The sequence below is a fragment of the Salmo salar genome, chromosome ssa16 (assembly GCF_905237065.1).
Source record: "Salmo salar chromosome ssa16, Ssal_v3.1, whole genome shotgun sequence".
In the NCBI taxonomy this organism is placed as follows: domain Eukaryota; kingdom Metazoa; phylum Chordata; class Actinopteri; order Salmoniformes; family Salmonidae; genus Salmo; species Salmo salar.
The window spans coordinates 17,412,677-17,440,476 of NC_059457.1; the positions used below are offsets into that span (position 1 = coordinate 17,412,677).

At 43.4% G+C, this 27,800-nt stretch overlaps 1 protein-coding gene across 4 annotated transcripts in view; it reads left to right on the plus strand.

The window, feature by feature from the left end:
- Positions 1-27,800, plus strand: part of LOC106573309 (inositol 1,4,5-trisphosphate receptor type 2) — a 176,171-nt gene that overhangs the window by 12,869 nt on the left and 135,502 nt on the right. For 3 of the 4 annotated variants that reach the window (XR_006759687.1, XM_045697031.1, XM_045697033.1), the window contains exons 2-17: positions 4,362-4,432; positions 6,383-6,501; positions 6,894-6,980; positions 7,739-7,897; positions 8,947-9,045; positions 10,870-10,953; positions 16,816-16,962; positions 17,401-17,496; positions 19,280-19,333; positions 21,838-21,989; positions 22,114-22,213; positions 22,414-22,574; positions 25,578-25,719; positions 26,425-26,583; positions 26,952-27,124; positions 27,382-27,501. Coding sequence is in view for 3 of the 4 variants with exons in the window: in XM_045697031.1 (XP_045552987.1) it covers positions 4,362-4,432; positions 6,383-6,501; positions 6,894-6,980; positions 7,739-7,897; positions 8,947-9,045; positions 10,870-10,953; positions 16,816-16,962; positions 17,401-17,496; positions 19,280-19,333; positions 21,838-21,989; positions 22,114-22,213; positions 22,414-22,574; positions 25,578-25,719; positions 26,425-26,583; positions 26,952-27,124; positions 27,382-27,501 (1,923 nt within the window). In the remaining variant the exon portion in view is untranslated. The remainder of the gene's footprint in view (positions 1-4,361; positions 4,433-6,382; positions 6,502-6,893; positions 6,981-7,738; positions 7,898-8,946; positions 9,046-10,869; positions 10,954-16,815; positions 16,963-17,400; positions 17,497-19,279; positions 19,334-21,837; positions 21,990-22,113; positions 22,214-22,413; positions 22,575-25,577; positions 25,720-26,424; positions 26,584-26,951; positions 27,125-27,381; positions 27,502-27,800) is intronic. The other variant, XM_045697032.1, reaches the window with a different exon arrangement.

The following is a 27,800-nucleotide window of genomic DNA, read 5'->3' on the forward strand; positions in this document are numbered from 1 at the left end:
GAGAGCATCTTGACTGGCTGCATCACTGCTTAGTATGGCAACTGCAAGGCACCCAACAGCAAGGTGGTACAGAGGGTGGTGAGAACGGCGGTACATAACTGGGGCCGAGCTCCCTGCAATCCAGGACCTCTATACCAGGCTGGTCGGACTTCAGCCACCCTACCGCATGGCAAGCGGTATCAGTGCACCAAGTCTGTAACCAACAGGACCCTGAACAGCTTCTACAACGCATGCCATGACTGCCAAACAAGACTACTAAATAGCTAATCGAATGGCTACCTGGACTACCTGCATTGACCCTTCTTTGCACTAACTCTCTTGCACTGACTCTATGCACACACACTGGACTCAACCCATACATACTTACACTGACACTCCAACACACACACACACACACACACACACACACACACACACACACACACATGCATACTGACGCCACACACACCTTCACCACATACGCTGCTGTTATTGTCTTATCTATCCTGTTGCCTAGTCACTTTATCCCTACCTATACTGTATGTAAATAGCTAGTTCAATTACCTCGTAACCCCGCACATCGACTTGGTACTGGTACTCCCTGTATATAGCCATGTTCTTTTTATTTTTAACTCTGAATTGTTGAAAAAGGACCCTTAAGTAAGCTTTTCACTGGTAGTCTACACCTGTTTACGAATCATGTGAGATGTGATTTGAGACAACAATCTGCTAGTGATTTTTGTAGCAGTGCAGACTACCAGAGATGATTGATTGACACACACACACACACCAAGGATGAAACTTGGACCACGAGGAGAAGCTTGAGTCAACACAGTAAGAGGGTGCCTCACTGGGCTTCCTTTCACATACTGGGCTTCCTTTTCACAACTTATCTTCAAGTTGCCAGATGGTTCTGTTTTTGTTTAAGGCTGGCAGAAGATTAGCCTGGTCCCAGATCTTTGTGCTGCCATGCCAACTACAGTGCCTTCAGAAAGCATTCATAGTTGACTAGGCCACTCAGGAACATTCAATGTCGTCTTGGTAGGCAACTCCAGTCTGTATTTGGCCTTGTGTTTTAGGTTATTGTCTTGCTGAAAGGTGAATTAATCTCTGTCTGTTGGAAAGCAGACTGAACCAGGTTTTAGCTTTATTCTGTTTATTTTTATCCTAAAAAAAACTGCCTATTGCTTGCCAAAGACAAGCATACCCATAACATGATGCAGCCACGACCATGCTTGAAAATATGAAGTGGTACTGTGATGTTGTGTTGGATTTGCCCCAAATGTTATTTGCCACATTTTTTGCAATTTTACTTTAGTGCCTTATTGCAAGCAGGATGCATGTTTTGGAATATTTACATTTTTTACAGGCTTCTTTCTTTTCACATTTCGATTAGTATTGTGGAGTAACTACAATGTTGATCCATCCTCTGTTTTCTCCTATCATAGCCATTAAACTCTGTAACTGTTTTAAAGTCACCATTGGTATCATGGTGAAATCCCTGAGAGGTTTCCTTTCTCTCCAGCAACTGAGTTAGGAAGGACACCTGTAACTTTGTAGTGACTGGATGCCTTGTATCACTGTCCAAAGTGTAATGAATTACTTCACCATGCTCATAGGGATATTCAATCTCTGCTTTAAAAAAATATATGTTTTGACCCATCTACCAATGTGTCCTTTGCAAGGCATTGGAAAACCTCCCCTGTAATTTGTGGTTGACTCGGTTTGAAATTCACTGCTCGACTGAGGGACCTTACAATTATCTGTATGTGTGGGGTACAGAGATTAGGTAGTCATTCAAAAATCATGTTTAAACTATTACTGCCATTATTAGTCCATGCAACTTATTATGTGACTTGTTAAGCACATTTCTACTCCTGAACTTATTTAGGCTTGCCAGAACAAAGGGTTGAATACTTATTGACTCAAGACATTTCAGCATTTCATTTGTAAACATTTCTGAAAACAATTCCAAATGATGGGGTATTGTGTGGAGACCAGTGACACAATCTCAATTTAATCTATTATCAATTCAGTCTGTAAAACAACACAATGTGGAAAAGGTCAAGGCGTGTGTATACTTTCTAAAGGCATTGTATATGGTCAATTGGGCATTACAATGACCACCAAAGGAGTTGGCAAGAGAGTACAAACAGATCTGTGACGAGGCTAGAATGACATGTGACACGTTTTAGAATAACACACCGTCTTTCACAGGATGTAGCCAGGTCATATTTTAAAACCTTTTATTTAACTAGGCAAGTCCTTTAAGAACAAATTCTTATTTAGAATAACGGCCTACCCCGGCCAAACCCTACCCTAATCCGGACGACACTGGGCCAATTGTGCGCCGCCCTATAAAAGCTAGAAGTGAAGAACAGCGGCACATTCTCTGCCAACAGAATCATGTTTAGTTGATCTTGTGGTTTCAACGCCTGGGGAATTTAGTAAACACGGACACGTAGCTGTTAAGTGTGGATGGAGAGTGTGTAGTTATACAGTCAAAGATCATTTTTCTGTAGATGTTTTTTTTGTAAATTGTCAGAAAAACAATTTCTGTGGCAGGCTGGTGGCCTAGTCGCATAGCAAATTCAGACATTGACTACAACAGCCAGGCATGCGGTGCGGAAACAAGGCGGTTAGCTGTTAACCCATAAACATCTAGGCCTTATCAGTCACACACAGAAGCCATGCGCTTTTCCTGTGGCCGCACCAGCCTGTGCCCCACCACAGCATTTACACAATCGACAGTTTCCTTTTCAACTAGACCAGGGCCTGTATTCACCAAGCATCTTAGAGTATTAGTGCTGAGCTATGATCAGTTTTTGTATTTTAGATCTGAATTAATATGATTACATAGATAGGGGTCAACCTGATACTAGATCAGCACACATGCTCTAGCGCTTTTTGAATACTGGCCCAGTTATCATTGTAGAACACAGTAACCATCTGTTATAGTTAGTTACACAATAATGAAACCTGGCAATGCTCTGAATTCAACATGACATCCAATAAAGATCATCACATGCGATGCGTGCTGATATCTTCCTTACATGCTACAGGTAACTGACAAAATAAAGGAAACCCCAACATAGTGTCCTAATCTAATTAAGGCGTTGGGCCACCACGAGCCGCCAGAACAGTTTCAACAAGTGCCTGGAACTCTATTGGAGGGATGCAACACTATTTATCCACGAGAAATTCCATAATTTGGTGTTTTGGCGCCGCTCCTGAATCTCCCATAAGTGTTCAATTGGGTTGAGATCTGGTGGCTGAAATAGCCATGGCATATTGTGAAACAGCAAGTTGAGCAGTCTTCGTCACTGATGCTCAAATGTGCCCCAACAATTACCCCTCTTTCAAAGTCACGGAGATCTCTTCTAGCCATGGTAGCCCAAATAATGAGCAACTGGGCCTGCCCTGCACTTTCATACATGACCCTAAGCATGATGGGATGTAAATTGCTTAATTACCCCAGGAACCACACCTGTGCGGAGCGCCAGCTTTCAATATACTTTCTCATTTACTCAACTGTTAACTTTATTTTGGCATTTCCCTGTATGTTGGTAGTGGGTAAATCCATTTGAAATCAATCAGTTCTTGACAGCATGTCTTTTGATTTAAACAAATTCCATACATGTTTGCCCATGGAAGAAGTGGCCAGAAAGGGACCTTTTGGACCTAGATATTACACAACATTCAGGAGATAATGGTGCTCAAAGTAGACTCCTTTTACATATCTGGTACCCCATTGAAATTAAATTGTAATTTCTAATTACTACCACAAAGATGGCTGCCAGTCCACCCTCCGCGTTGAATGTCAACTTAAATGGTCATGTCTATTCTGTTATCTATATTTCTATGATTTCAATAGGCTTTCTGTGGAGGATTGACATTATTATTTAGAACAGATATTCCCATTCAAGTCAACATTCTCTGACTTCTGGACCTCCAACCATCTTTGTGGTACCATTTGAAAGTTGACATTTCTATTTTATTCCAATGTTAGTATATTCATCAGCCAAAACATGACACAAAAATAATAAATGTCTCAACCGAGGGCGGGCACAACACGAAAACCTCAGAAGTAAAATAGGGTCTAAGCCTTAAAGGTTTTCCCAAACTCTCCTGGGGCCCCCTGGGTGCATGTTTTTAGTTTTTTGCCCTAGAACTACACAGCTGATTTTCAAATAATCAAAGCTTGATGAGTTGGTTATTTGAATCAGCTGTGTAACGCTAGGGCAAAAACCAAAACGTTGCACCTGGGGGGGAGGCCCCAGGACCGAGTTTGGGAAAACCTAATTGACATAAAAGGTTAAATGAAATTTGTATAAAAAAACTAAAATGGTGTGTGATGTAGGATGTTATTATGTTTTTCCCAGGCTTGTTGATGACAGGTGTGTGGTGCAGCCGGACGCAGGAGACCTGGCCATTCCGCCCAAAAAGTTCAGAGGTGAGTGGGAGGAGTCAATGACTAGCTGGCCAACCACAGAGGACTGCGTTGTAACTCATATAGTTGTATTTGAATGAATTAACTCACCACTTTTCTGCCAAGTTAGCAGTGATGGGTAGTTTAGTAGTACAGCGTGCCAAGGTTACTGCAGTCCACACACACACAGACACCCTCCCAAGGCTGAGCAGGCCACTATAGCCCCATGTTGTTTTAACAGTGTGGTTTATAGGATGAAGTTTAAGTGTTTAACTGACTTTACAGAATCCCATTGAGTAAACAGCCACTAACCACAAACATGCTATATACCCCCACCCAGTCACACACTCAAGTCAGTTAGTGACACACTGCCATGCAAATTACACTGAAAAAATATATAAGTGCAACATGTAAAGTGTTGGTCCCATGTTTTATGAGCTGAAATAAAGATCCCAGAAATGTTCCATACGCACAAAAAGCTTATTTCTCAGAAATGTTTACATCCCTGTTAGTGAGCATTTATCTTTTGCCAAGATAATCCATCCATCTGACAGGTGTGCCATATCAAGAAGCTGATTAAACAGCATGATCATTTCACAGGTGCACCTTGTGATGGGGACAATAAAAGGCCACTCTAAAATGTACAGGATCTTCTGAGAACAGCCACCCGGACAGCTGATGAAACTGGGTTTGCACAACCGAAGAAGTTCTGCACAAACTGTCAGAAACCATCACAGGGAAGCTCATCTGCGTGCTCGCCGTCCTCACCAGGGTCTTGACCTGACTGCAGTTCGGTGTCGTTAACCGACTTTGACTTTGATGGCCACTGGCATGCTGGAGAAGTGTCCTCTTCACCGATGAACCCCAGTTTCAGCTGTACTGGGCAGATGGCGTTGTGTGGGAGAGAGGTTTGGTGATGTCAACGTTGTGAATAGAGTGCCCCACGGTGGGGTTATGGTATGGACTGGCATAAGCTACGGACAACAAACACAATTTAATTTTATCAATGGCAGTTTGAATGCGCGGAGATACCGTGAAGAGATCCTGAGGGACATTATCATGCCATTCATCCGCAGCCATCACCTCATGTTTCAGCATAAAGCACGGGCCACATGTCGCAAGGATCTGTACACAATTCCTGGAACCTGAAAATGTCCAAGTTCGTCCATGGCCTGTATACTCACCAGACATGTCACCCATTGAGCATGTTTGGGATGCTCTGTATTGGCTTGTACGACAGCATGTTCCAGTTCCCGCCAATATCCAGAAACTTTGTACAGCCAATGAAGAGGAGTGGGACAACATTCCACAGGCCATAATAAACAGCCTGATCATCTCTATGCAAACGAGATGTTGCGTGAGGCAAATGGTGCCCACACCAGAAACTGACTGGTTTTCTGATCCACACCCCTACCTTTACATTTAAAAACAATCTGTGACCAAAAGATGCATATCTGTAACCCCAGTCATGTGAAATCTATAGATTATTTATTATTATATATTTTTTAACCTTTTAACTAAATTCTTTGTTTCAATGACGGCCTAGGAACAGTGGGTTAACTGCCTTGTTCAGGGGCAGAACGACAGATTTTTACCTTGTCAGCTCAGGGATTCGATCTTTCAACCTTTCGGTTACTAGTCCAATGCTCTAACCACAAGGCTACCTGCCGCCCCAACATATAATTCATAAACGCTTAAAATACAATACGAATCTGTTTTTTACCTCATTAAGCCATGATTAGGGCCTAATGAATGTATTTCCTTATATGAACTGGAACTCATTAAAATCTTTGAAATTGTTTCGTGCCGCGTTTATATTTATATTCAGTGTACATTATGTGTAGTATGTTTGTCTGTGTGATTCATGTATATGTATTCCTCACTCGCCTCCCTTTCTGTTTCTTTGTGTCTTTCTTCCTCTTTTTCTCCCAATTTCTTTCCCCCATCCATCTCTCTTTTTGTCTCTTTCTCCAGACTGCCTGTTCAAGGTATGTCCGATGAACAGGTACTCAGCTCAGAAGCAGTTCTGGAAAGCCAAACAGGGCAAACAAGGCAACAATGACACAGAAGCAGACCTATTCAAGAAGTTACAGGTATGACCTTTCTCCAAGTCCTAGTGTAATTCATTCACGGTCCTGGGCACGACACCCACAGGGAGTACAGGATTTAGATCCATCCCAGTACTAACACAACTGATTCACCTTATCAAGGGCCTGATCATTACTATCGTTGATTTGTCTAATCAAGTATGTTAGTAGTGGGCTAGAACAATAGTCTGCAAACCCTGTGGGTCCCCAGGACCTGGATGGACAAGCACTGCTTTAAGGCAACCAGGATCAGTTTGAGCAAGGCGAGGCACACATTCGCTGATGGTGATCACATAAGAAGTAGTAATTTGGGATGCAACGTGATTTCTAGATCGGTGATTCTGCACAATCTGGCTACAGTGTAGTTAGCCTCAAGCATGTTTTTCTTAATTTCCCAGCATGCAGCAGAACTGGAACAGAAGCAAAACGACACCGAGAATAAGAAGCTGCTTGGAGAGGTGGTCAAGTACAGTAACGTCATCCAGGTAACGGCCAACTATAGCCAACTCCCCTTTCTTATCAGAGACGATATCTTGGTTTGCTTTGTGCCCGTAACCTTGTGTATGTTTTCACTTTGTTACCAAGGCTGCCTTTCTGTCTGTAGTCTGGCTTCTAGTGCCTCACATTGCCAATGAGGTGATTTAACAGACAACATTTTGTATGGCACATAGTAAATTAAACTTGTATCATTTTCAATTTTCAGTCAACTGCGGGTTTGTTCCATGTGGTTTCACGAGGTTCGTGGCCTCCAACTTCGCTTAAAACTGTCGTATTAAAGCATTCCAAAGGAATTGGTTTGGTCAGGTCCAGTCTCTTGCCACATGATTTGGCTGTTAGAAGATGAGGCTTTTTCATTTAGTGCTCTGTGTGCTTTTTTAAAGCTAAAGCCAATTTGAATGATCTATTCAGAAAACAGAATATTTTATGTGATAAATAGAATTTGGGTAATGTTCTGATCCCTCATACCAAGCAGAAACTGAATTGAAAGGCTTTTGTGGTCAATTCCAAATAAAGTATTGACAAATTCTGAGCTCATAACAAATTGAAATGATTAATTAACCCTACATCTCACTTTGATAAAGAGTACCAATTTCATACGGTAACTGTTTCCTAGCAATAAATGTGTTTGGTAAAGATTAGAGTTAGGTGTTGCGGTGGGATTCAAACCAGGGACCTTGTGTATGACCTTGTGTTGTGAATGATGTGTCCTAGTGAATTGGCCCCATTTTCTTTTCCCCCTCAGCTTCTGCATATAAAAAGTAACAAGTACCTGACGGTGAACAAGCGTCTGCCGGCGCTGCTGGAGAAGAACGCCATGCGTGTGTCTCTGGACCCATCCGGCAATGAGGGCTCCTGGTTCTACATCCAGCCCTTCTGGAAGCTCCGCAGCGAGGGTGATAACGTAGGTACCTTTAGTGCTGATCTTGGATCAAGTTCCCCTTGTCTATACAATCGTGATAATTTGTGATCTGAAAAGCAAAACTGATCTTAGATCTGCACTCTTACTCTGAGACAATTTATGAAAAGGGGTCCTGACCTAACTGTAACTATAGGCCACTGCAATCCCGAACATGTGACCAAACGTGGAACAACTCCTAGCCCTACTTACCATAGATATGTTATGGCAAACCAAACCTCATGATGAACCTCAGTATTGTTGAGATGTTTAAGTTGTGAGACAATCTTTTTTTTATTTTTAATTTTTTGTTTTTTTTAGGGGCTGTCTTAATATTGCAATTGTCCTGTTTTAATTAGATTGGTATTATGTCCATGTCAACGTAATGTCTTCATCCTGCTGAAATAACTCGACTGGTTGTCTCCTCTCCTTTTGCTTTAGCATCCTATGGTGGAAGGTATTCTTCTTGTTTGAAGTGCATGGTGGGCGTTTAGGCCATGAGACTTGCTGTGAAAGCATGGTAGCACTAGCTTTGCATGAGCATTGGAAAAACTTAAGTACGTGTTTGCATTTCCACGACTCTTCTACAATTTTTTTCCCTCCTTAACTGCTATTGACTAACAAGATCTGGGCAATTTAGATTACAGCAACGCTATAGATACTTAGTCTGTTTATTATGATATGTAAGTGGTTTGAATGTAGATGTTTGAGACTATGGTGCATACAGTACACTGCGTTCAGCGATTCCTGCTACCACACACATTACTGTATGAATGAATGTCAATGCGCTGTGTACACTCCACAGGCTACATTTCCTTCATTTTACAATGGTTTGTGCTCATCTGCTGTTGTTGTGGGGAATACTTATCTCTACATAGATGGGTAACCCTTTGCATGGGACAGGGAGTGACTGTGGACCTTTGCTGTTTGATGTGTGTCAGGTCATCTCATTCCTCTGTCCTGTGATTTGCCTCATGTGTATTATGTTTTATTCTACTTTGCTCTATTCGTTATAATGTGTATGCTAGTGTCTGACCTGTGTGCTTGGTCCCTAGGTGGTGGTGGGAGACAAGGTTGTCCTGATGCCTGTGAATGCAGGACAGCCTCTCCACGCCAGCAACATTGAGCTGCTAGACAACCCCGGCTGCAAGGAGGTAAGATCCATTGAACTGTTTTATTTAGAGCTATAGTACTGAGTGACTATGTAAAACATTTACTGGATACTCTGCATGGCAAAAGGGTGCGGAAGGATGACAGCCATGTTATCTGTCCCAGCATGCAATCTCCAACAATTCCTGTACTGTCGTGTTTTTGAAGACTCCAAAAAAGCTGCTGGTCAGCAGGTTTGCCTTTGAAGCACATAGGATGAGCGAGTGGCATTGTTTCGAGTCCAGGCGGCAATTTGAATCTCGGCATGTTTTTGTTTAGGCGTGTCTTTGTTTTCTAACCTTATCCTAACCCTTACCTTAACTACTTGCTAGTATACCTAAACTTATGCTAACCACAACATTTACCCTAACCACTGGCGTCTAACCCTAACCATTCGCTAAATCAACTGTATCATAACATGCGTTTGGAAAGCTGCCTGGTTATAGGTATTAAGAACATTAAATCTAGTGGTAGCGCCGCAGACTCTAGTCCACACATAGGCGCTGGTAACGGGGTTACGAATGCCACCTCTGCCCCTACTCTCTCTCTCCCTCTACCTTCCGACTATCACTGTCCATAAAAAAATACATTCTGGTTGCAGAACTGGCAAAGTTGCAGGTATGGCATACCTGCTGACCAGCAGCTACACTACATAACAAAGTGTTGCTGCTATAACAGCCTCCACTCTTCTGAGAAGGCTAGATGTTGGAACATTTCTGCAGGGACTTGCTTCCATTCAACCACGATCATTAGTATGGCCAGGCACTGATGTTAGGCCTGGCTCGCAGCCCACGTTCCAATTCATCACAAAGGTGTTTGATGGCGTTGAGGTCAGGGCTCTATGCAGGCCGGTCAAGATCTTAACAAACCATTTCTGTATGGACCTTGCTTTGTGCACTGGGGCATTGTCATGCTGAAACAGCAACTCTGTTGCCACAAACTTGGAAGCACAGAATCGTCTAGAATGTCATTGTGTGCTGAAGCGTTAAAATGTCCCTTCACTGGAATTAAGGGGCCTAGCCCGACCCATGAAAAACAGCCCCAGACCATTTTCTCCTCCACCAAACTTTACAGTTGGCACTATGCATTCGAGCAGGTAGCGTTCTCCTGGCATCCGCCAAATCCAGATTTGTCCGTCAGACTGCCAGATGGTGAAGCGTGATTAATCAATCCAGAACGCGTTTCCACTGAGTCCAATGATGGCGAGTCTTACACCACTCCAGCCGACGCATGGCATTGCTCATGGTGATCTTAAGCTTGTGTGCGGCTGCTCGGCCATGGAAACCCATTTCATGAAACTCCCGACTAACAATTGTGCTGACGTTGCTTCCAGAAGCAGTTTGGAACTTGGTATTGAGTGTTGCAACCGAGGACAGGAGATTTTTACGCTCTATGCGCTTCAGGACTCGGCGGTCCCGTTCTGTGAGCTTGCGTGGCCTACCACTTTGCGGCTGAGCCGTTGTTGCTCCAAGACATTTCCACTTCACAATAACAGCACTTACAGTTGACCGAAGGAGCTCTAGCAGGGCAGAAATTTGATGAACTGACTTGTTGGAAAGGTGGCATCCTATGACGGTGCCACATTGAAAGTCACTGAGCTCTTCGGTAAGGCCATTCCACTGCCAATGTTTGTCTATGGAGATTGCATGGCGGTGTGCTCTATTTTATACACCTGTAGACAACGGGTGTGGCTGATATAGCGGGATCCACTAATTTGAAGGGATGTCCACATACTTTTGTATATATAGTGTGTCTGAGGCTCTGCAAAGATGTGTATAGTCATGACAGTCTGTTGGTCTTCCCTGCTCCTCTCCTTGGTTGAACTGTAGGTGAACGCTGTGAACTGCAACACCAGCTGGAAGGTCACTCTGTTCATGAAGTTCAGTGACTACAGAGAGGACGTTCTCAAAGGAGTGAGTACTATATCTTACCTAAATGCTTCCCATCTATGCCTACCTTTTTATGCAGAGGGTTGTATACACAGTGTGTTGATGGGGGCTCTCTGCTTGCACACCCACATTTAGGCTACAAATGTTTGATTTACAAATAAATAAAAACACTCCACTCCCCACACAATACCCCATAATGACAAAGTGAAAACAGGTTTTTAGAATGTTTGCAAATGTATTAAAAATTTAAAACAGATACCTTATTTACATAAGTAATCAGACCCTTTGACACTCGAAATTGAGCTCAGGTGCATCCTGTGTCCATTGATCATCCTTGATGTTTCTACAACTTGATTGGGGTCCACCTGTGGTAAATTCAATTGATTGGACATGATTTGGAAAGACACACACCTGTCTATATAAAGTCCCACAGTTGACAGTGTATGTCAGAGCAAAAACCAAGCCATAAGGTTGAAGGAATTGTCCGTAGAGCTCCGAGACAGTATTATGTCGAGGCACAGATCTGGGGAAGAGTACCAAAAAATGTCTCTAGCATTGAAGGTCTCCAAGAACACTGTGTCCATCATTCTTAAATGGAAGAAGTTTGGAACCACCAAAACTCTTCCTAGAGCTGGCCGCCCGGCCAAACTGAGCAATCGGGGGTAGAAGAGCCTTGGGTCAGGGAGGTGACCAAGAACCCAATGATCACTCTGACAGAGCTCTAGAGTTCCTCTGTGGAGATGGGAGAACCTTCCAGAAGGACAACCATCTCTGCAACACTTCACCAATCAGGCCTTTATGGTAGAGTGGCCAGAGGGAAGCCACTCCTCAGTAAAAGGCACAAGACATCCCTCTTGGAGTTTGCCAAAAGGCACCTAAAGGACTCTCATGCCATGAGAAACAAGATTCACTGGTCTGATAAAACCAAGATTGATCTCATTGGCCTGAATGCCAAACGTCACGTCTGGAGGAAACCTGGCACCATCCCTACGGGGAAGCATGGTGGTGGCAGCATCATGTTGTGGGGATGTTTTTCACCGGCAGGGACTGGGAGACTAGTCAGGATAGAAGCAAAGATGAACGGGGCAGAGTACACAGAGATCCTTGATGAAAACCTGCTCCAGAGCACTCAGGACCTTAGACTGGGGCCAACGTTCACCTTCCAACAGGACAACGACCCTAAGCACACAGCTAAGACAACGCAGGAGTGGCTTAAGGACAAGTCTCTGAATGTCCTTGAGTGGCCCAGCCAGAGCCCGGACTTGAACTCAATCTAACATATCTGGAGAGACCTGAAAATAGCTGTGCAGTGACACTCCCCATCCAACCTGACAGAGCTTGAGAGGATCTGCAGAGATGAATGAGAGAAACTCCCCAAATACAGGTGTGCCAAGCTTATAGTGTCATACTCAAGAAGACTCGAGACTGAAATCGCTGCCAAATGTGATTTAACTGAGTAAAGGGTCTGAATACTTATGTAAATGTCATACATTTTTTGGGGGGGGATTAATTAGCAAAAATGTCTAAACCTGTTTTTGCTTTGTCATTATGGGGTATTGAGTGTAGATTGATGAGGAAAACGATACATTTAATACATTTTAGAATAACAATGTGGAAAATTCAAGTGGTCTGAATACTTTCCAAAGTATGTGCGGATGTATTGTGATGGAAGGTGGGTTTTTGTGTTTGGAAAAGTGTGGAGTTTAGTGAGTGAAAAAGGATAATGGTTGCAAATCCCGGAGCCCAGGTGTGTTTGTGAGCAGGGGTTGTGAGAGCTTTTAATTTTGTGCAGATATGGCATATACATTATAAAATAAACTATATTTATAATTGTATTTATTTATTGCCATATCATGATGGAACGGTCCCCAACCCTATACCCTAGGCACCCACCTGAGCGACCCATACACTAAGGAGTCCTTATGTTTTATGGGCCTACTGTAAGTAGCCTGTATGCAGCCAAATCAGAAAGATGAATGTGGTCAGAGACCTACTAAAGCAGCACCGCCCCCTCACTATTCTGAGCCTGCCTGGCAGGGTTGGTCCTACAAAGCCAAAGCCCCCTGATGAGAGAGCATAATATACAAGGAAATTCTCAAAGCTGCTAATGAGAACCTTGACAACCTTGTATCTAGCCGGTGGGGATTCCCGGTGGGGTGCCCCCACCCAGGTAGTGGCAATGCTGGCAACACTAGCTGCAGTAACGCATGGGGAGGGGGTCACACTCTGACAATCAGAGAAGGGGCATATTATTGTGGCCCTGGTGGCACAAAATAATCAAAGGTCTGTCTGCACAGAGATGCGGGGGACCAGCATGTGTGTTTCAGGGGAAGGGGGTGTATCTGATCTCCTTCACCTAGTACTTGGCAATGGTTAATCAAAACTCCCTGTTTTTGCTCTATTTTGCATACCTTCTCAAACAGCTGCAACTGTATATGCAGTCGTAAATCAAGTCCTTTCTTGAGTTGGTCTCAGAGATGGGGAACTGATGATCTGAGTTTGTGGGGGAAAGGGATAGTGTGTATGTGTCCCACAACAGTTGCTATGGAGTAAAGATGTTAGGGACAATATAGGATGAATCATAGTAATTGTTTGCTAAAATAGTAATTGCTTGCCAAAAAAAATACATTTTCGTAATGGCAATCCTGGTTAGAGGTAACAATCCTTTGCATGAACTGCCTACGTTGTTACGAATATTATTGGTTAATTATGGAAATTAAGATAAGCAGGATGTTTTATATATACACTACCGTTCAAAAGTTTGGGGTCACCTAGAAATGGCCTAGTTTTTTAAAGAAAAGCACTTTTTTTTTTGTCCATTTTAAAATATCATCAAATTGATCAGAAATACAGTTTGGACATTGGTAATGTTGTAAATGACTATTGTGGCTGGAAACGGCTGATTTTTAATGGAATATCTACATTTATCAGCAACCATCACTCCTGTGTTCCAATGGCACGGTGTGTTTAGCTAATCCAAGTTTATCATTTTAAAAGTCTAATTGATCATTTAGAAAACCCTTTCGAAATTGTTAGAACAGCTGAAAACTGTTGTGCTGATTTAAAGAAGCAATAAAACGGACCTTCTTTAGACTAGTTGAGTATCTGGAGCATCAGCATTTGTGGGTTCGTTTACAGGCTCAAAATGGCCAGAAACAAAAACCTTTCTTCTGAAACTTGTCAATCTGTTCTTGTTCTGAGAAATGAAGGCTATTCCATGTGAGAAATTTCCAGGAAACTGAAGATCTCGTACAACACTGTACTACTCCCTTCACAGAACAGCGCAAACTGTCTCTAACCAGAATAGAAAGAGGAGTCGGAGGCCCTGGTGCACAACTGAGCAAGAGGACAAGTACATTAGAGTGTCTAGTTTGAGAAACAGATGCCTTACAATTCCTCAACTGGCTGCTTCATTAAATAGTACCCGCAAAACACCAGTCTCAACGTCAACAGTGAAGAGGCGACTCCGGGATGTTGGCCTTCTAAGCAGAGTTGCAAAGAAAAATACATATCTCAGACTGGCCAATAAAAAGTAAAGATTAAGATTGGCAAAGGAACACAGACACTGGACAGAGGAACTCTGCCTAGAAGGCCAGCATCCCGGAGTCGCCTCTTCACAGTTGACGTTGAGACTGATGTTTTTGTTTCTGGCCATTTTGAGCCTGTAATCAAACCCACAAATGCTGACGCTCCAGATACTCAACTAGTCTAAAGGAGGCCAGTTTTATTGCTTCTTTAATCAGAACAACAGTTTTCAGCTGTGCTAACGTAATTGCAAAAGGGTTTTCTAATGATAAATTAGCCTTATGAAATGATAAACTTGGATTAGCTAACACAACGTGCCATTGGAACACAGGAGTGATGGTTGCTGATAATGGACCTCTGTACGCCTATGTAGACATTCCATAGAAATCTGCTGTTTCCAGCTACAATAGTAATTTACAACATTAACAATGTCTGCACTGTATTTCAGATCAATTTAATGTTATTTTAATGGACAAAAAAATAGCTTTTGTTTAAAAATCAAGGACATTCCTAGTTGACCCAAAAGCTTTGGAACGGTAGTGTGTGTGTGTACAGTTGAAGTCGGAAGTTTACATAGACTTAGGTTGGAGTCATTAAAACTTGTTTTCAACCACTCCACAAATTTCTTGTTAACCAACTATGGTTTTGGCAAGTCGGTTAGGACATCTACTTTGTGCATGACACAAGTAATTTTTCCAACAATTGTTTACAGAGAGATTATTTCACTTATAATTCACTGTATCACAATTCCAGTGGGTCAGAAGTTTATATACACTAAGTTGATTGTGCCTTTAAACAGCTTGGAAAATTCCAGAAAATGATGTCATGGCTTTAGAAGCTTCTGATGGGCAAATTTACATCATTTGAGTCAATTGGAGGTGTACCTGTGGATGTATTTCATGGGAAAATCAAAATAAATTAGCCAAGACCTCAGAAAAAAAATTGTAGACCTCCACAAGTCTGGTTCATCCTTGGGAGCAATTTCGAAACGCCTGAAGGTACCACATACCGCTTAGGAAGGTGACGTGTTCTGTCTCCTAGAGATGAACGTACTTTGGTGCGAAAAGTGCAAATCAATCCCAGAACAACAGCAAAGGACCTTGTGAAGATGCTGGAGGAAACGGGTACAATAGTATCTATGTCCACAGTAAAACAAGTCCTATATCCACACAACCTGAAAGGCCGCTCAGCAAGGAAGAAGCCACTGCTCTAATACCTCTATTAAAAAAGTCAGACTATGGTTTTCAACTGCACATGGGGACAAAGATGGTACTTTTTTGGAGAAATGTTCTCTGTTCTGATGACGCAAAAATAGAACTGTTTGGCCATAATGACCATCGTTATGTTTGGAGAAAAAAGGGGGAGGCTTGCAAGCCGAAGAACACCATCCCAACTGTGAAGCTTGGGGGTGGCAGCATCATGTTGTGGGGGTGCTTTGCTGCAGGAGGAATTGGTGCACTTCACAAAATAGATGGCATCATGAGGAAGGAGAAAATTATGTGGATATATTGAAGCAACATCTCAAGACATCATTCAGGAAGTTAAAGCTTGGTCGCAAATGGGTCTTCCAAATGGACCATGACACCAAGCATACTTCCAAAGTTGTGGCAAAATGGCTTAAGGACATCAACGTCTAGGTATTGGAGTGGCCATCACAAAGCCCTGACCTCAATCCCATAGAAAATTTGTGGGCAGAACTGAAAAAGCGTGTGTGTGTGCAAGGAGGCCAACAAACCTGACTCAGTTACATCAGCTCTGTCAGGAGGAATGGGCCAAAATTCACCCAACTTATTGTGGGAAGCTTGTGGAAGGCTACCCAAAACATTTGACCCAAGTTAAAGAATTTAAAGGAAATGCTATCAAATTCTAATTGAGTGTATGTAAACTTCTGATCTACTGGGAGTGTGATGAAAGAAATTAATGCTGAAATAAATCATTCTCTCTACTATTATTCTGACATTTCACATTCTTAAAATGAAAGGGGTGATCCTAACTGACGTAAGACTGTGAATTCTTACTAGGATTATATGTCAGGAATTTTTAAACTGAGTTTAAATGTATTTGGCTAAGGTATATGTAAACTTCTAACTTCAACTGTATGTATATAATTTATTTATTTACATATTTCGGGGATTGGAAATGATGCAGAAATGACATTGATGGAAGGTTCAATCTATCTGCAATATTAAATCATATCTGCCCCCTAAAGAAAGAGAAGAAATGTTGTTATAGTATCATTTATAACTATTTTTTCTCAGTTTATAAGAACTCACTCAAATAAAGTGTTAATTTAATCGAAGTGTTTCTTTTCTGTTTCTTAGCCCAAACAGCTAAACCATGTTTCGTCTCTCTATTGGTCAGGGTGATGTGGTGCGTCTGTTCCACGCCGAGCAGGAGAAGTTCCTGACATGTGACGAGTACAGGAATCAGCAGCACATCTTCCTCAGGACCACCCTGCGACAGTCTGCCACCTCCGCCACCAGTTCCAAAGCACTCTGGGAAATAGAGGTACCTACTGCACTGTGTGTTCGCATCACAATGATTGCGTTCCATTTCTCCAAAAGTGCCCTCCTCCCCACACATGTGTGGGTAGAGGGAGTTTCCACCATATTTCTTACACCATTTATTTTCTTTTTAAATCAACAAAGACAATTGTTCAAGTGCATACTTAGGACATGGAATTGAGATGGAGCAAGAAGTACTTTGTCTGCTCTGAATGTAGCTCTTGATATGATTTGACGAGTAGAAACACCTATTTTGAATGGGGAGTTCCACAGAGGTAGATTTGAAATGAGTATCTACCTTGTGAACAAATACATTAAGTCCTACATCATAGTGTTATGAATTGGCTGACTAGTGATGACCGTAAGGGCCATTGTGAGTGGCTTTGTGGGATCTTTCTGGTATGATTTGTGTGTTTTTTAAAAATGTGTTTCTCCATTGTAGGTTGTGCACTACGACCCCTGCAGAGGGGGTGCCGGCCAGTGGAACAGCCTGTTTCGCTTCAAACACCTGGCCACTGGGAGCTACCTGGCTGCAGAGGTAGGCTGTTCATTTCTCTTCGCTCACTTGCACACATGCACGCACAGGCTTAGGCGGTATCAAGGTTGTCACCTTCATGCCAACCTTGTGCCATCCTGAACACCAGGGTTGCTGTTTTTTTTCAAACCCCACTGAGCCTCTGTAATCCGAAGGTTAGGAGTACTAACAAGTACATCTCAAATCCCATAGAGAACGCATTGTGAAATTGTTTATACAGTCTGACCTGAACTATTTGCAGGACAGACATCCCAGCTCATAAAGTTATACAATTAACTCAAAAATGCTACTCACAGTTTGCTGCACGCTCAATACAAATATTAGACAGTAAGGCTAGATCCAGGAGGGGATTCTCTGCTGTTACCAAGTGAAGTTTGATTTTGGAAGAAGCTAACCACTTGGCTAACTAGCTACTAAGTTATCAAGCCAAATGTGCAACTGTAGAGCGTTTAGCACATTTTAGACATATAACTTAATAGTTATAAGATATCTCGCTGACAAACATTTAGTTGTGAATTCCGTACTGTAACTAGATCACCTGACGCGTGTTGCACAGCAGTGAGTGGCTCACAAGGATCCGGTCTCTCGTCGTTGTATGCTTGTAAACAAACATCACTTGACTGCGGACTGACTACCTGTAAGCTTCAGAATGCAAAATTATGTGACAGGTGAAATTAACAAGGCAATACTTTTTTTTTATCATGTATTGCACAAGTTGACTGTAGGTATTTCATTTAAAAGTAGCTACAAATATTACAATTTATAAAAAAAAAAAAACATGAAAGAAATTGTTTTGACGGTATTGACAAGCCATCCCGTGGCTATTTCCAAGTACCCCGGTATAAGGTATACTGCCCAAGCACACACACACACACACACACACACACAATTGACAGTCAGACGGTTATCGTTTTTGTTTAAATGTCTTGCGGTATTAGTTCAGCTGTGTTGTCTATTCAGTGTGTTTTGACTTTGCTGTTCGGTCAGTGGTTGAAAATGAATGACTCATCGGTATTACAGGGTGTTGTTCACGTACATTACTTATCACATGTACATTGCTTTCCTTATCACATCACAAGATATTTGACTAAATACGTGGAATTATTCAAATGACCGACACTACCCAACCCTTATTAGATCATTTTTTCTGACGTGACTGATTGCCAGTGTATGGGTGTTTTCAACTCGGGTTAACATCCTGTCCCTACTGGTTTATAATGCCTACCTCACATGGAACTGAGAGATACCGACACACCTCAATGCAACTCTCTGTCTAGACTACTGTCTCTTATGTCAGTCCTCTCAGTGGTCAGGCTGTGAGGCTGCTGATCTTATTCGTTATGATCTGAAAGTCAACACTGATCCTATATCAGCACTTCTACTCTCCTATATCAGACTCTTTCTGAATACTGTGTGTACTTTGTGTGCTCTACTGATGTACTCATGTGTGGCATGAAAAATGTAGTCAGAGGAGTTGTGATTTGGCTAGGCCTCTAGCTACCGACTGTTTAGTCTCATTATACATCTGGGATAAGGCTAGTAGTGAGACGTGAGCAGATGTTGAGGTTCCAGATGTGCTGTTGATGGCAGTGTTCCCATTGTTATGGTCCTCTCTCTGCAATGTTCTGTGTTGTGTCGTACAGGTGCAGCACTGCAAGAAGAATTTCCCCAAGGGGATAATAAAGTGGATCAAATCGGTCAACTTAATCAACAATATGTTCTTGTAGAATAGTTTGTCAGACAATGGTGTGCAGTGTGTGGGTCTGAAATCCTTCTCTTCCTATAGACAAATCCTGATTTCCGGGATGAGAGTGTGGATTCTAAAGCAGAGGTGAGTCAGGTCAGTGATACACTTTTCATGTTTTCATAGTTCTGTCTGATGGACCTTAGTCTGGACATCAGGTTCACTGATTTTAACAAAATGGTGTACGGTGCAATCAGAAAGTATTCAGACCCCTTGACTTTTTCACATTTTGTTACGTTACAGCCTTGCTCTAAAATGTATTAAATAATTTTTTTTCTCATCAATCTACACACAATACCCCATAATGACAAGCTAAAAACAGGTTTTAGGAAATGTTGCAAATGTATTACAAATATTTACGTAAGTATTCAGACTCTTTGATAGGTGCATCCTGTTTCCATTGATCATCCTTGAGATGTTTCTACAACTTGATTGGAGTCCACCTGTGGTAAATTCAATTGATTGGACATGATTTGGAATGACACCCTCCTGTCTATATAAGGTCCCACAGTTGACAATGCATGTCAGAGCAAAAACTCTAGAGCTCCGATACAGGATTGTGTTGAGGCACAGATCTGGGGAAGAGTACCAAAAAATGTCTGCAGCATTGAAGGTCCCCAAGAACACAGTGGCCTCCATCATTCTTTAAATGGAAGAAGTTTGGAACCACCAAGACTCTTCCTAGAGCTGGCCGCCCGGGCAAACTGAGCAATCGGGGGAGAAGGTCCTTTGTCAAGGAGGTGACCAAGAACCCGAAGGTCACTCTGACAGAGCTCCAGAAGGACAACCATCTCTGCAGCACTCCACCATTCAGGCCTTTATGGTAGAGTGCCCAGACAGAAGCCACTCCTCAGTAAAAGGCACATGACAGCCCGCTTGGAGTTTACCAAAAGGCACCTAAAGGACTCTGACAATGAGAAACAAAATTCTCTGGTCTGATAAAACCAAGATTGAACTCTTTGGCCTGAATGCCAAGCGTCACATCTGGAGGAAAACAGGCACCGCTCATCACCTGGCCAATACCATCCCTACGGTGAAGCATGGTGGTTGCAGCATCATGCTGTGGGGATGTTTTTCAGTGGCAGGGACTGGGAGACTCGTCATGATTGAGGGAAAGATGAATGGAGCGAAGTACAGAGAGATCTTTGATGAAAACCTGCTCCATAGTGCTCTGGACCTCAGACTGGGGAGAAGGTTCACCTTCCAACAGGACAACGACCCTAAGCACACAGCCAAGACAACGCAGGAGTGGCTTCGGGACAAGTCTCTGAATGTCCTTGAGTGACCCTACCAGAGCCTGGACTTGAACCTGATCAAACATCTCTGTAGAGACCTGAAAATTGCTGTGCAGCAACACTCCCTGTCCAACCTGACAGAGCTTGAGAGGACCTGCAGAGAAGAATGGGAGAAACTCCCCAAATACAGGTGTGCCAAGCTTGTAGCGTTATACCCAAGAAGACTCGAGGCTCTAATCGCTGCCAAAGGTGCTTCAATATAGTACTGAGTAAATGGTCAGAATACCTGTTTTTGCTTTGTGATTATGGGCTATTGTGTGCAGATGTATATTTTTTGTATCCAATTTTTAGAATGTAATGTAATAAAATGCAAAAAGTGAACAGTCTGAATACCTTCCGAATGCGCTGTATCTGAGTATTCTGCTATGTGTGATGTTTACTTAATGATAAATGAAGGTAATTCAATAGATATGTTTGAGCAGTTGAAGAACACATGACAATGGTCTCTCCTAGAAAATTGAATGCAAACCATGATAAGATAATACAAACAGTACTGCATAAAGGGTAGATCAAAAGCTTAAGGACCTGTGAATCCTCTACAAACAGTGTGTTACTGCTAAGAGAGCGACTTTTTGTGTGCGTTTCTCTCAAGTGGAAGAGGGATTTTGCCTGTCAAACACTGGGCCACCTTGTTCTCTCACACCAAGTCCTATTACACAATCCTCTCTCACACTCACCAGCATGAACAGATGCTTCTGCTTGCATCCAAACTCTCTCTCCTCCTCCTCTCTCTCTAGACCTTTTCTCACTCACTCGGTCACTCACTTTCACATGCGTGCCCACACACAATGTACCACATTTATTTCCAGACAGCTTTTTTATGCACTTTTTGTCTGCACCTTCTGCATTTGTATTCTGCCTCCGCAAGCAGCAGCACACACACCGTGTCGACTCAGACACTCAGGGGGCTCCTTACATAACGTCGGTGTGGGGGTGCCTGGTGAGGGAGGGGAGAGACGTGCTGTCTGCTCTGCTCTGCTGTTATATGCTGCTGGATGGAGTGAGTCACCAGAAGGAAGGAGCGGTGCGGAGGCACGGGGGGCGGTTCAGAGGAGCTACTTCCCATTGACATGCGGAGCGCGCTGCAGCGGTTAACTCTCTCAGTGCTGTCCTATTATCTGTCTGCAGCATCCACACAGTGCAGTCCAAACCTCATGCACTGTCTCATTGTTATTACGTGAGCTGCCATTGTTTATGGATCTGTGGCACAGGCTTGTAGATATTAGCATTGAGAATGCTAGTTGTAAGAACTTTGGTATCCACCTCCTTGTGTGTGTCTGTGCTGTGCTATCTGTCTGTCTGCAGACGGAGACGGATACAGTGTTCTCCCAGAGGAAGCGTCAGGCTGCAGAGAAGATCGCCTACACCCTGGTGTCTGTGCCCCATGGCAACGACATCGCCTCTCTGTTTGAGCTGGACGCCACCACGCTGCAGAGGGCTGACTGTCTGGTGCCCAGGTCAGACTGACCCCTGAAACACACTTAAGATATCCAAAACTCTTGGAACACTCTTAAAGGACTCTTGGAAGAGATTTCAGTTACAGCCTAATAAACTTTAAACGCTATTTTGCTTTCCCGACAGGAACTCGTACGTACGGCTGAGGCACCTGTGTACCAACACCTGGGTGACTAGCACCAACTTTCCCATCGACACTGAGGAGGAGCGCCCCGTCATGCTCAAGGTCCCACATTACCCCCCCTGCTGTTTCAGTTCCACGATTGTTGCTTTTTTGTGCGTCAAAGCTCACTTATCACAATGTAGTCACAAACCCCCCCCAACCTTTCCCCATTGTAAGTTACTATTAGAAATAGTGTTTGTTGTGGAGTTTGGAAGGATTGTGGTTGAGTCTATAGGCTGATAATGAATGCCCTCTACCCACAGATTGGCACGTGTCGTACGAAGGAGGACAAGGAGGCATTTGCCATTGTCTCTGTGCCCCTGTCTGAGGTCCGAGACCTTGACTTTGCTAACGATGCCAACAAGGTCCTGGAGTTGACCGTGAGACAGCTGCAGTGTGGTAACATTGCTCAGAACGATAGGAGGTACAGAACAGTCTAGCACTATATAGGACTCTGTTCAGAACGATAGGAGGTACAGAACAGTCTAGCCCTATATAGGACTCTGTTCAGAACGATAGGAGGTACAGAACAGTCTAGCCCTATATAGGACTCTGTTCAGAACTATAGGAGGTACAGAACAGTCTAGCCCTATATAGGACTCTGCTCAGAACGATAGGAGGTACAGAACAGTCTAGCCCTATATAGGACTCTGTTCAGAACGATAGGAGGTACAGAACAGTCTAGCCCTATATAGGACGCTGTTCAGAACTATAGGAGGTACAGAACAGTCTAGCCCTATATAGGACTCTGTTCAGAACTATAGGATGTACAGAACAGTCTAGCCCTATATAGGACTCTGCTCAGAACGATAGGAGGTACAGAACAGTCTAGCCCTATATAGGACTCTGTTCAGAACTATAGGAGGTACAGAACAGTCTAGCCCTATATAGGACTCTGTTCAGAACTATAGGAGGTACAGAACAGTCTAGCCCTATATAGGACTCTGCTCAGAACGATAGGAGGTACAGAACAGTCTAGCCCTATATAGGACTCTGTTCAGAACGATAGGAGGTACAGAACAGTCTAGCCCTATATAGGACTCTGTTCAGAACGATAGGAGGTACAGAACAGTCTAGCCCTATATAGGACTCTGTTCAGAACTATAGGAGGTACAGAACAGTCTAGCCCTATATAGGACTCTGTTCAGAACTATAGGAGGTACAGAACAGTCTAGCCCTATATAGGACTCTGTTCAGAACTATAGGAGGTACAGAACAGTCTAGCCCTATATAGGGCTCTGTTCAGAACTATAGGAGGTACAGAACAGTCTAGCCCTATATAGGACTCTGTTCAGAACGATAGGAGGTACAGAACAGTCTAGCCCTATATAGGACTCTGTTCAGAACGATAGGAGGTACAGAACAGTCTAGCCCTATATAGGACTCTGTTCAGAACTATAGGATGTACAGAACAGTCTAGCCCTATATAGGACTCTGTTCAGAACGATAGGAGGTACAGAACAGTCTAGCCCTATATAGGACTCTGTTCAGAACTATAGGAGGTACAGAACAGTCTAGCCCTATATAGGGCTCTGTTCAGAACTATAGGAGGTACAGAACAGTCTAGCCCTATATAGGACTCTGTTCAGAACTATAGGAGGTACAGAACAGTCTAGCCCTATATAGGACTCTGTTCAGAACTATAGGAGGTACAGAACAGTCTAGCCCTATATAGGACTCTGTTCAGAACGATAGGAGGTACAGAACAGTCTAGCCCTATATAGGACTCTGTTCAGAACTATAGGAGGTACAGAACAGTCTAGCCCTATATAGGACTCTGTTCAGAACGATAGGAGGTACAGAACAGTCTAGCCCTATATAGGACTCTGTTCAGAACGATAGGAGGTACAGAACAGTCTAGCCCTATATAGGACTCTGTTCAGAACGATAGGAGGTACAGAACAGTCTAGCCCTATATAGGACTCTGTTCAGAACGATAGGAGGTACAGAACAGTCTAGCCCTATATAGGACTCTGTTCAGAACGATAGGAGGTACAGAACAGTCTAGCCCTATATAGGACTCTGTTCAGAACGATAGGAGGTACAGAACAGTCTAGCCCTATATAGGACTCTGTTCAGAACTATAGGAGGTACAGAACAGTCTAGCCCTATATAGGGCTCTGTTCAGAACTATAGGATGTACAGAACAGTCTAGCCCTATATAGGACTCTGTTCAGAACTATAGGAGGTACAGAACAGTCTAGCCCTATATAGGACTCTGTTCAGAACTATAGGAGGTACAGAACAGTCTAGCCCTATATAGGGCTCTGTTCAGAACTATAGGAGGTACAGAACAGTCTAGCCCTATATAGGACTCTGTTCAGAACGATAGGAGGTACAGAACAGTCTAGCCCTATATAGGACTCTGTTCAGAACTATAGGAGGTACAGAACAGTCTAGCCCTATATAGGACTCTGTTCAGAACTATAGGAGGTACAGACCAGTCTAGCCCTATATAGGACGCTGTGCTTCCGTGCATGGGTGTCATAGAAGGCTACAATGCGGAGCCTGGTAAATAATTGGCTACATTTTTTAGGGGCTACTTGTTTCCGAAAATCCTCTCACTGAAGGCATATCTATAATCCGTATCTCCTTGTCTGTCCATCCGGATTGTATAATGTGTGAATATCTGTAAAGAAACCATCTGAGCCTAACTTTTCTCCAAACCGGCACCTATAACTCAGCTGTGGTAGATGTCTTGAAAAACGCTCTTCCGCGAAGCCTGCCACTGTCTTCCCCAGCCGAGTTATACTGCAGGTGCTGGTTCGGAGAAAAGTTAGGCTCCACATTGTAGCCTTCTGGGACACCCATGATTGAATGTGCGGCATCCTATATAGGGCTAAGTACAGTCCTGCTGACACAACCAAGACTGGCTGTGTCTGAAAAGTTTCTAGCCGTCAAATCCTCGCTTCCTCTTTTATTGTTTCTGCCAATCGCCTTAAAGCGCATTGGAGGTCGGAGGGAAGGGACTTTGGATCGTCTCCTTCCTTTCTTTCAGACGGAGCAGACTCTGAGAGTGAAAGAATCTGAGAGTGAAGAAAATGCGGAAGGAGAAAGCAAGGATTTGACTGCTAGTAACGTTTTTAGACAGAGCAATGTAATTGAAAATAGCTCCTGAGGACAACTCATGTGATAGGCCTACAGTCAGTTTAGGAGGGACAGTATGCCCCCTAGTGACACATCCAAAAGGGTTACTTACGCTTTGTCTTTGGTTTGTTAAGAATACTTTGTAATCCAATCAGGTTTATTCATTTCCTCATTCCCTGTGGCTGCTCTATGTCCGCAACAACCGTGGCTCTCTGACAGACAACGTGTTCTTTGTACTACTGTCAGATCCACCAATGTTGTTCTCCTACTACCATAAAACATACTTTCAGACTGCTGAAGCAAGTGTACCAATGCTCTTTTGCGGGCCCATGTTTCCCAGGTTTGTGACCAAGCTGTTGGAGGACCTGATCTTCTTTGTGTGCGAGGTCCCCAACAACGGACAGGACGTGCTGTCTGTGGTCATCTCCAACCCGAACAGAGAGCGGCAGAAACTAATGAGGGAACAGAACATTCTAGCCCAGGTCAGCTCGCTCACTCGCTCACTCGCTCACTCGCTCACTCGCTCACTCGCTCACTCGCTCACTCACTCACTCACTCACTCACTCACTCACTCACTCACTCACTCACTCACTCACTCACTCACTCACTCACTCACTCACTCACTCACTCACAGAATATCACCTAAACATGTATCCTCTAGCTTTGGTCTTGCTTCTGCTTTGGCCAGTTCCTGTGTCGTGTGTCATTGTCTTAACAAATATATTGGGTGATGATGACAGCGACGCATGCAGACCTTTATCACTTTTTCTTCATCGACCGTTTCAGATTGACATCATCAGCAGCTGTTAAATTGAACAACTGCAGTTTTCTTTTGACGTCACAGACATATAGGCTAGCGCAGAAGCAGACGGGCACGCATAGCTAGAGGAAGGTGAATTTCACTGTCTCTTCCCTCATGGTCATTACACTGTGACTTATGGGGATTAGAGTGCAGGGAGTAGGCGGTCCATCTGATAGCAGTAATTCAAGGGAGCAATAACTCCAGTCCATTATGCCAAAGGCCACGCTAATAGCATTGTTAGCGCTAATGATGCTGGCAGTGGTCATTATCAGGATTCGGGAAGATGCGGACAACATCAACAACATCTCCTTTTGAAGTGTGTTTGCTTTGGCATTAGCAAGTTATCACGTCATAATCTTGTAACCTCTGAAATGTCTGTCTCCAGATTTTTGGTATTCTGAAGGCCCCGTTCACAGACCAGGGGGAGGGTCCCATGCTGAAGCTGGAGGACTTGGGGGACCAGCGCTACGCTCCCTTTAAGTACATGCTGCGGCTGTGCTACCGGGTGTTGCGCCACTCCCAACAGGACTACCGCAAGAACCAGGCTAGTAGTCCTCCCTACTGCTGTTGTCCTCAAAACCTACCTTACTTGGTCAATACGTTCAGTGGCTATAGTACCATACTAGTATATGGATTTGTTTTAGCACATCTCACATCTCATCATTAGTTAATGCAGTCACATGAATGTGAGAGATGAAAATCCATTGTTGTGTTTTGGTTAATGTAGAAATAGAATACCATGTCTGTCATTTAGAGGATACCCATGAGAGTGAAGTCAAATTGTTATGGTCTGAGGGGCTTTCCCATTCTAGCAGTTCCATTGCTATGCTCTTCACTCTGCTATCCCACTAGAACGTATGTTTTCCCGTGACGGTATCGATTGGGATTAACTGGTCTCATTCTGCCCTCCAGGAGTACATAGCCAAGAAGTTCTCCATCATGCAGTCTCAGATCGGTTATGAGATCCTGGCGGAGGACACCATCACTGCCCTGCTCCACAACAACCGCAAGCTGCTGGAGAAACACATCACAGCCAAGGAGATCGAGACCTTCGTCAATCTGCTGCGTCGCAACCGAGAGCCCAGGTCAGGGCAGAGGAGGGATGTACTATACATAACACACATTATAACGTGCATATGACACAAACCCACATTTGATCCACAATGATCCCAATGTTTGGGTTAGATATACAAACTGGGGCTATAACGCACAATGTGCAAAAAAATAAAAGCCTAATACTGTATGTTTGTGTTGCCTATGGTTGTGAGATTTTTTTAAAGCCACTACTGGGTTCATAGTGTTTCAGCAGATTAAGTTTGGTTGTTCTCTGTCTTCCTATCAGGTTTCTGGACTACCTGTCAGACCTGTGCGTGTCCAATAAGACGGCCATCCCAGTGACACAGGAGCTCATCTGTAAATTCATTCTGAACCCCGCCAACGCTGAAATCCTCATCCAGACCAAGTGAGTCACGCACACATCCTGTGCTCTCTACCTAACACTGTAGTGCAGGTAAAGTCCGTTCAGAATCAGCTTCTCAGATTGGGAACTGTAGCCTGTCTTTTTACCGTGCAATGGGGCAGCGTTGATGTTGGGCATGACTCTGTTATACACTAATTCACATTCCATCATGCTGGTACATCTATATAAAAATACAGCTTGGATGAATATCAGTTAGCTGGTGTATGAAGAATTGTACACAGTTCAAATATACTACAGTATACTAGTAGGCACTATGTATCCGAATGCTCTTCTCCTCTGGC